At 40.5% G+C, this 10,593-nt stretch overlaps 1 protein-coding gene across 1 annotated transcript; it reads right to left on the reverse strand.

Moving 5' to 3' along the window:
• Positions 1-224: 224 nt before the first annotated feature.
• LOC108364692 (uncharacterized) lies at positions 225-5,522 on the reverse strand. Its single transcript, XM_017618475.1, has 4 exons — positions 5,312-5,522; positions 5,088-5,230; positions 4,566-4,785; positions 225-3,475 (listed from the first exon to the last, which is right to left on the reverse strand). The coding sequence occupies exons 1-4, from the start codon at positions 5,520-5,522 to the stop codon at positions 225-227; spliced, it is 3,825 nt and encodes a 1,274-aa protein (XP_017473964.1).
• Positions 5,523-10,593: the final 5,071 nt, after the last annotated feature.

The raw sequence follows: 10,593 nt of genomic DNA on the forward strand, positions 1-10,593 counted from the left end.
CTACCCTTGAGAAATGGTTCACGTGGTCCAGACTGATACGGTAGCATACATAAAGAAAATAATATTCCGATGAATTGATAAGCGTCCTTCTTTTTTCGAAGTCGGTTAAAAAATTTTAAAATGAACTTGCAAGAAATAGGAACAACAAACATAAGATAGGAAAATGTTTAATAAAAATCGATTAACAATTATTTAAACCATATTATCTGCTTTCGTTAGGCACCCTACATCATATAACCTTTGTCTACATCTGGCCTTGAACTTTTGCTTTGCGCCTTATCTATAGACATAGGTGTCTCTTCATCATCTTGAGCTTTTGGATTTGCAATGACCTCTTCTTCTTGTTCTTTCACACTCAACCCCATCTCTGGCTTTTTCTCTGCCGTCTGCTGCACTCCACCCTTCTCCTTTGGACCTTTGCAGCGACTTTTTGTTAGAACCTCTGGGTATACAACCAGAAGTAGCAGCAATTCCACTAGAAGCGTTACAACGTAGCAGCATAGTAGAAAGAGCAGGAACCAGCCATCCATAACACGTATCAAGAACTCATAGTCGCTTCGCTCAGCTTCATAATTATTCAAATTAGTATCGCCAAAATAAAGGAAAACAAGTAACAGGATAACCGCAAATTTTGCTATCCAAATGCAACTACGCACAAAGCGATCGACCTTAACCACGCCGTATTGCCAAGGTCCGAAAAGCGGCTGAAATAGAAACCAAGTCATGAATACATCGTGGTAAGCAGCCTTTACTTTTTTCCAATTCTGTGCTGTGGAAATTTGCTCATTTCCTGCAGCGCCCCCGAACGCCGTGTCATTTTGGCTTTCTTCATCTGGTTGCACAACGACTGGCTCTGCGCCAATCCACTTTCGTACTGTACAGTGTTGCTTCCCGCCATTTTCTAAATTCACTATTGTTATCGACTCACAGTACCAGGAGGGATAGCGTCCACTCTTATCCTGGCTTATAGTTATCTGCAACGGTCCCTGCAATTCACTAGCTTTCACAGGCAGCTCAAGTACGCCGGAGGTATAGGGCTTCAAGTGCGGCTGCTCGGGGTTCTGTGTGATTATGTAGCTGCGGCCACCTGGCAGCGCGACCACCACATTTGCCGAACTGGCAGCCGTCCACTGACCGCCGGTTGTGATGTGCAGCGCAATGTTACGCGACTTCTCGCGTTCGTTCTCAGCCAACGCTGGCACCAACTGTTGTTGCGCTTGGCTTGTTGCTAAATCATCACAGGTGCGCAGCAACAACCAGATAAAGACTAAAATCAGCAGTATGTAGAATGCTATAAGGTACCAATTCACGTCGAGGCTCTCCTTTAACAAGCGCTCACGCACCACCTCTTCGGCTGTGCTGTAGTACGAGCGACCAGCAAATATGGACATGTGGTAGCAAAAGCATGTTATGTTGTCGCTACCTTCCGAATCCAGCGCCGCAGAGCAGCCCTCGGTGCGCCAAACGGGATTATCTAAGTTGACATTCCACGTCAGGCATTCATACAGTTCCACATTAAAGGCATAGTTTGCCGCTTTACCGCGCATATTCACGCCTTTTGCCGCGATCAGCGCGACGTAACACCAGCCGGGTTCGCCGGCGTCGTTTGAAGCCGAGCATTTGGTGCCGTTACCAATGGCATCCGCTTTAATACGTATACCCGCGCGCACCTCCTGCTCGTTGGGTATGTAATTGCACTTCACTAGCGCATCCATATCCACGTCGACAGCCTTAAAGTTGATAATAATTGCGGCGCCCTCTGGTGCGCGCACTCGGTAGATGGGCATTTCGTTCGTTTCCCTAATCGAATGGCGTATCATTGGCGGTTCCGTTGGCAGGCGCTGCTGCAACATCTCAAATCTTAGTGGCACATCGAGCTCGGTAATTGCAAGCGATAGATCTTCTTCATTGAACGAGCTGAAGTAGAATACGGAGGTAGTGATGGGATGCTCGTTGGGATACCACCAGAACGGGTTTTCCCTGAAGGAAACCACTTGCGCAGTCATCTCCTTGCCGCCTAACTTCGATTGCATATCTTGCAGCATGGGCAGCGTAAGCACTGCAGTGGTGAGGTAGTCCAGCGAGACGATTATCAAGGGTTCATCGTCGTCGATGCCGAAAGTTGACATCTGCACAGTAAGCTTATTGACGATGAATTCCTTGTCACCCTTGTGCACGTTGAGGCTACTCGCGACGCCAATATCATGTAGTAGCTCAAAGGTTTTGCAAACGACATGCATCCAACGGTTTATTGGGGTTAGAACTGTGTCATTGAGCCAATTATGGGCGCCGTAGTGTTCGACCAAAAGTCCTACTCTTGGCGGCATCATGGCGCGCTCCTTGGCCACTTGTGCCATGCCGCCTTCGAATTCCCACAACAGTGACTGCACATCCACGAACTGCTCGGACTTTGTCGCGAACTTGGACACCATGCCAACTATTTCATCGGACATGTCCACGAGATCTTCCTTATCTAAGTCCTTTATTTCGCCATTTTCAATAGTCTTGGTGAAGCCATCGCTTATCTTGTCCAACAGCGCACGAAACACTTCAACTTTCTCACTTGTTAAATTGCCCATCGGTTCGACCAATTGGCTCGTCATTGTACCCAACTGTCGCACGTCAGCCAGCGAGTCCGCGTCGAAGTTCCCGAATGCAGAGAGTATACGTTTTACCACTTCTAGCGGCTGGTCCTTCATCATCAGCGTAGCTTTGACAACGGCGCGGGCAAAGTGCCCACCATTCAGTAATTTTTCTATATTATTTGCATCCCATTGCATATACTTCATTATGTTCTGCAATCCCCTTGGTATCACAGCGGGCGTCAACTCCAAAGGCACCTCATGCTTCGTGCAAGCATCAAAGTGATCACATATGCGGACGGTGAGCGCAGGCACCTGCGGCACATACACCTCCCAATTGGGATCGGTGGTACGGTCGTATAGCAAATTACCCGCCTTCAGCGTATAATACAACGGTAAATCGGGATCAGTCCAGTTCTTGCAAGCCACACGAAAGAGCGTGTCGCCAGGAATTCCGCTTTTTGGTGCAACGTTGCAAATGCCACCTGTCGGTGGATCGTTGCGCACGAAGTGCGCCTTGGCCTTACTCACCACACCATCGGCTACGAGGGTAACGTTGAACTTGAAGGTGGGCGCATTTGGCGGCATGAATCTCACCTTGCCATTGTGGTTGGACGTTATGAATACGTCGTCTACCCAGAAGTAGAATTTCAGGGACACCCCGCAGTAGCCAATGCAGTCGACGTGCAGGAAAATGCTGACACCCTCATTGTAACGGTAGTTTAAGCAATTGCGTTCACATAGAATAATTAACGGTATTTGTGTGCCGTATTCGACTCTTATATAAATTTGATCGCCTGCAACTAAACCCGTTACGGGCGACTTAGTATGGAGCGTTATTTGATAGAGGCCTCTAACGGAGAGGTAATGGCCATCAATCTTCAGTTTGGAACCTAGAGATTGAAGAGGATAAGGAAATTATGAAAAAGAAATAAATAAGAAAAGTGTGTTACAAAACGAAAAGAAAAATATTGAAAAAAGTAAATAAGAAGAAGCTCGACGGAAAAAAATATAGAAAAATAGCAAAATGAGTGTGCAAACTTGGATGAACATCAGAGCTGCATATCGTCACCTGAAATGCAACTTTTATGGCTTCATTCATACGAAATTGAATAGATTTGAAGAGCTTTATGAAGTGATATTTTCAAAAAAAAAAAATTTGATTTATGAAACATACTTTATTTTTTATTAAGAGTGTTAGTTACCATATTTGCGAAGGTATTTAATTCTACATATCGTGCACTTTCAAAGGTGTATTAACTCGGTATTTACTGTACAACAACATTTTTCAAATATATGACAACCCGCTACAAAAATATTTTCGACGATCAACTTTCTTAAACCTATTTAGTTTGATACCCGTATTGTAATATTTTGGCTGCATTTCTTTATTCATTCTGAACGTTTGGAATAAACTTTTTTGTTTATTTATTCTTTAGAACGTTCCTGATGATATGTTGACGTATATTTCAAACGCATTCTGTTTATTCCGGCTGTGAAATTGGATTATCCGGAATGTATAAAGAAACGCAGCCTTTATTTATTTTATCAATTGGATAATTGAATAAAAGTTTTCAAAAATATTTTTGACAGTAAACTTTCCTAAACCTCTTTAGTTTGATACCAATATTGCCATTTTCAATTTATCTAATCTTTTAAATTAAATTAAAATTTTCAAACAGGTGGCAAGCTTTCACAAAAATATTTTCCACTGCCAGCCTTTTAAAGCCTTTTTCTTTTGACATCCATATTGTAATATTTACTTTATCTTATCAAAACAGGTGGCAACTCTCCAATTATTTTTTTCCTGTATTTTATGTTAGACCTTTAGCAATACACTGGTGAAAACTGTATTTGATGCCATACATTAGTTTTCGAGTGACAGACAGACAAAAATACTAAAAATTATTGATTTGGCTACAGTTGCTCTTAAATAAACTAACTAAACAGATGCACAGAAAATATGTAATTGCTCCCACTCACCAGTTGACATAACCTTGCCCTCCTTGCAATATTGATTATCCATATCAATCTCGATTGGTCTGCAGGTCCATTCGAATATGTAGTGTTGATTTCCTTTCGGCTGACTGTAGTCAAAGCTTTTCGAGCCGTCCAACTCTATGATTTGCTCCGAACCAATCGATATTAGTTCCGAACCGTCGATGTGACTGTACATCTCTAAGTTGATGAAATCGATATGGCACTGGGAAGAGTGGCGAACAGTGTTTCGTAAACGAAATTGAAACAGTGATTTACATTTTAGTGTACATAAGTATAAGCTCCGGCTTAAAATAGATTTTTTCCGCGAATTTTATGCAAAACAATTTTTTACATTCGCGAATTTAATCGCACAATTTCTTATAGATAAATGCAATTTGCTCTTAAATTTTTGTTAATAGAAAAAAAAATCGCTTACAAAAATTTTGCTCGCAAATCTCAACTTTCAGAACTAACTTTTATTACACTCAGAAAAATAAGATCTCCGAGCTGATAAACTAAACTCACCTCACAGCGCCCCTTCGTGCGTCCATCACTTTTTGTCACCATAATTCGATTATTTTCGCCTTTTTCACTCGGCTTCACCGAAACTGTGAAGGGCAACCAAACTACACGCGGCACTTTTGTTGTACCCAAATCGGTTATAATCTCTGAAAATACATATGTATGTAAATTGAAAACAACGAAATTTGTCAAACATAAGAATTTTTCATTTGCTGCCCCCAACTTACCGCCTGAGCCCGAGACGACTTTCCACGTATACGTAACCGGCCGTGCACATGAGTGACCTTGCACTGCAATTTCATTGCGTTTGCCAACATCAATCCATATGGGTGCGTCTGCGTACTGGCCATGCACGCATTTACAAAATGTGCAGAGATCCTGCAGCGAAAATGACAGTTTGCAAACGTACAAGGCGAGTATAAAGTAATAGCGGAACATTGGTGTGGAGCGTTTTTTTGAAATAATAACGCGAGAAGATTTGATAGGAAAACTAAATAAGTTGTAAAACTTTTTTTTTTTTACGAAGCAGAAGTTGAAAGTTGTAAAAAAGACGAAAACAATTTTATTTCTACATATACATAAAAAGAAGCTAAGTTGTTGAGTGTCCTATAGAAGAGCCGCTTTACACCGGGTGTCTTCAGGCAAAGGCACAGAAGGGACTGAGAGCACCGATCTATTAGCCAAAGCTAGCACTGGTCAAAGAGTCAACGGCGCTCTCTTAACAATCTTCAAACTGAGCTAATTATGGCAAACGAATTGAAGAGTGTTGACAGAAAATCGCGTTTCGCTAAAAGTAAGATTAAGTTAAAAAAAGAAAAAAATCAAAAATCCTAAATCCGATAGGGTATGAAAACATACCAAAAAATTACCAATGAGATGCGATTAGGGAGATTCACACAGCAGTGTTTATCAGTGCCGATATCAATGTGTAGACAACTGTGCACTTAAGGAAAAAAAACTAGCACTAATTAGTCTCCAGTTGCACCCGTAAGTCGTCGATTTAGTGCATAGATAGGATAAATAACACTATTGTTGTTGTTTCATGTGCTCAAACAACAACCAAAATAGCCAATCATGCGATTTATGCTATCCATGCACCATGCTAGACAGTAGGCACCGGATCATGAATACCCCTATGCATATGTATGTATATGAATTGCATGCATGTAAATCCGCTTGTATGCCGGATGCCAACAAATAACGTTGTCAAATTAAGTTATATACCTTCACCCACATACACACACACACACACACATAGCACACATTTGAGAATGGCTTGAATGAAAGCCCGTCGCATTACGTATACGCCCTGTTGAATGGCAGAAATGAAATTTACTTTCAATTTCAATGCAATGCAATTTGTTTTTATTTTTTTCTTTTCGCTCTTAATTTCTTTTTCACATGCGCTTTATACACACATGTTTGGCGATTCGCTGCTTTTTATGACGTTACACTCGAGCGCCTTTTGTAAGTAAACTCGCACTCACACGCATGGACATTTATGTATACAGCACACTGAGAAGCCCTCATGGCACTGCTCGGCATACGAATTTATTGCATTATAATAAATTGTATTAAAAATAAGCGAGTAAAAAGATTGGATGGAGTACACCATACAACTCTGAATGAAAGTGGTGTAAGCAAGATTTTCATACTATGGCGGTGTGTGATGTGTGTGTGTGTGTGTGTGAAAGTGCGAGCATGCAGGTGTATTAATGCTTGCATCATGTATTTCACATACTCGCACACGCTGCATAATCAGCCAGATTTTCAATTGAACAACAAAAAAAAACAGCATTAATATACCCTACATGGCTCTACATTCCCTTCCGCTGTTGCTTATTGTCTGCTCGTTGCATTGATTGACACAACGTCTGGCTGAGTGACTGACTGACAAGCATACAAATTTTCATACGCATGTATGTACATATTAACTCGAAGCAGCTATTACTACATATAGTCAGCTGCATATTCATGTGTCATAAATTGAATTACACTTTTTGTATGCTCCCTTTAAAAGGTTATGAAAAAATAATCACGGCGCTTATTTTGTGTGTATGTTTCTTTTTTCTTGCTGCTTTTGCTTTATTGATTTTTTTGGGGGTATTCAATTTTTCAGCTTATCTACTTTGCTTGACAACAATAAAACGTTATTGCGTTTTGATTTGAATTATATGTACATATGTATATTTTCTTTGTGAAATTAATGCACAGCTGAATTCATAAGTTTTGGGTAGAAAAAAATTTGATTTTTATGCCGAAAATAGCTGCATTTGCCTGCTTGCGTTGTGATTGATTGAAATTGCAGCTGCGCCTAGCCTAAAGGCACGAAAACAGCTGTGATGATATGTCAAAATTGTGAGCAGTATGACTTAAATGTAAAGTTTCTTTAATTTTTAATAAAAATGCTGTCATTCACAATTCGGTCACATTCAAATAGGAATGAAAGCGTTTTTTGCAATGAAGAAGAATTTCTAACAATCATATGTTTAATTTTAGTTGAAGAGAAATGTTAAAAAAAAAAACGTACTATGCGATGAGTCTTTTTAGGCTCTAATGGGTCAAAGGTCTCATGAGCGCAATGGCAAGTGATTGGTTCTTCATATAAGCCTATAAGGAAGGAGCTACGATCGTTTAGTTGATAGTGATCACAAGTTGCAATCTATGGCACCAGCATATGGCTTCCTCGGGTAATGTCGGCAGCCAAATTTGGTCTCCTGCCTGGTGGAGGATGCGCTGTAACATTTTATTTGTTTTTGCTCTCCCTTGCCCAAAACACGGTAGTATGCAGTACTAGGTTCAAGCATAAAATGATCCATCAAGCTACATGGCTGCCTCCAGATCGAAATACGAGAAATTAAATCGATCATGCTGTGATAGACGGAAGGCATGCGTGAAAGAATAACTGGCACGATGAGAAGTGCCCGGAAACAGCAGAGAAAAAGTTGCCGCCTACAGGGCCACGCTGCGATCGGGAGCAACGCGCGAAATGTGGGACCGCTATGGGGATCTGAAGAGGGAAGCGAGACGTATTTGCCGCAATAATCAGAAAGAGAGAGGCCGAAATACGGAAGTGCGAAGAGCTTGAAATGCTGGCCGACAGGATGAATGCCCGAATATTTTACCAGATTGTTAGGCGACTTACGGAAGGTTTCAAGACTAGGACGTACTCCTGTAAGAACAACAATGGCGGCATAGTTACCGATGTTCTGAACATACTTAAATTATGGAGGGAACATTTCTACACCCTAATGAATGGCAACAACACTGAAAGTAGTGAAAGAGTGGATGCTCCGCCGCATGACTGACTATGACGAGGTACAAATAGCCTGCCAGCTGAGCTATTCAATTACGGTGGCGAGGAGTTGATAAGGTGTATGCTTCCACTTTTATGCAGAATTTGGTGAGATGAACGCATGCCCGACGACTGGAATTTAAGTGTGCTCAATTTAAGTGAAAAATGATTTTTTTGCTGTCAGTTCCCATATTAAATAAAAAAATATATATATTTTTCACTTAAATTGCTTTCTTGAAACTGGCTAATAGCTTTCCTAATATTTTTTAGCACAATTTAGCTGCTTTAATAATCGAGAGTTAAAAAGTCGCAACTATTTAATCGTGAATGGTAACATTCGTGGGTTCGAAATAGTCCTGAACACTCCTGAAAAATCTAGAAAATTCAAAAAAAAACTGCCGGAAATGTTCTTAGAAGTTACCAAACCGTTCTGAAAATTTTCCGAAAAATGCCAAAATTGAAAATCGCCCATCATTTCAGTTTTTACCAATTTAATAATTTAACTTTACAGCCTAAAAATCATAAGCAACCAGCAGTTGAAGTCTTGAAATGTTTTTGCTGTAGGGAAATTTCATCCCTCCTACACCAAAGCAGTTGCATTTAAAAACTAAGTAAAATACTATATTTCTCCCGTTGCAACTTGGCTGATAAATATTCGCTTCTTATCGCATTGGTGTGAGCGAATTTGTTTTCCTTTTCTTTTTCTGTCACAAAAATCTGGGTCAACATTTGCGTGCGCGGCACAAAACTCGATTTGCCAACGATTACATGGGCATTTGTTTGCTACATCGAAGTGCAGGTATGTATTTGCATAAATATCTACACCTGTACTACAAATATACATACATACATACATACACATGTATTATGCAACAAATACACACCACACCGCAACACAAAAAGGTGCACAATTTATAGACTTGCGCTCACAGTCAGACATTTGCCAAGCGACATTGATAAACAACGAAAAGTTAGAAAAACATTTCAAACTCGTCTGCAGCAAAAAAAAAAACAACAAAAAAAGGCGATAAAGAGGTGCCTTAGCCTAGGAAAAAAATAAAAAAATAAAGAGTGCACTAAAAAGTGCAGCGCCAATATATCGCCACCGCAGGGCTTAGTGTAGGTACAAGCTTCCTGAGCCGCTTTCCGCTGCTGCTGCCGTTGCTGATGCACTCTCTCTCCCTTTTGCGCTTCTAGGCAGTTTATGCAATTTAACAATGCAGTTTTCGCTACGAAATGGCCTTAAACACCCGACAATGTTTTATGTGCGCGCGCGTTGCCTTGTTTCTACCTGTTGGCTTAGTTCAAAAATTTGTTGCAACGCTCGACAGTTTTCGCTTTATTTTGTTGCTGCACTCACTATCCACTACTGGCCCCATTTTTTACAATCGCCGTTGTATTTCCATTTCCGTTGTCGATTTAATGGCACTAAATATCAGTAAATGCATCTAGCACTGCACACACACACACCCGCACACATGCATACCTAGTCATACTTAAATGCATACACTTCGGCGCTGGAGTGTAGAAATTGCGAAAAAAAAATAATAGGAGAAAGCGCATGTAAATGGGCCGCGATTTGTACGGCAGCAGCGCAGCGATCGCCCGTTTTTAAGTCACACCGTTGACCGGTCTGCGTACGTTTGTAGGATTTGTTGAATTTAAGACAAAAAATGGCGAACAAAGCTTGCAACAAACGAGCGCTTCAGCAGCTTACGACATAAACGCCAGCGGCGAGCGATCAAAAAAAAAAATCAAAGCGTACCATCGAGGCTTTAGGTGTTTAGTTTGATGACAGTAAAATTGTTGTACAGCTGGAATATATCAAATAAATGGGGTCACAATTTTTTAGTCGATTTCGAAAGAGCGCACCGAGTATGCATTTTATAGGAAAAAGGAAACAATTTTAGCGAATCGTAGAAATTTAATTTAAGACGAAGAGAAGACCTATTTTATTATCAAAATTTATATGACAGGCCTCGAAAGTAAAAAAATCTCCCAGAAAGCCAAAAACCTCGAAAAGCCCTCTAAATACGTATGCTGAAAAAAATTTTGCCCAAACACCAGAAATTATAAGCATTTTTCATCACTTTTTTTTGCTTAAAGGAAGTTTGGAGTTCAGGCAAAATTGGTTTTCTTTTCAAAAAAAAAAAAGAAAAAATTACAAAATTAAATGCCTCTTTTCTTAAAGGACAAATAAATGCCTAGTTTTTA

This window comes from Rhagoletis zephyria, unplaced genomic scaffold (assembly GCF_001687245.7).
Source record: "Rhagoletis zephyria isolate East Lansing unplaced genomic scaffold, Rhagoletis_zephyria_1.1 Rzeph_scaffold_01637, whole genome shotgun sequence".
NCBI lineage: Eukaryota > Metazoa > Arthropoda > Insecta > Diptera > Tephritidae > Rhagoletis > Rhagoletis zephyria.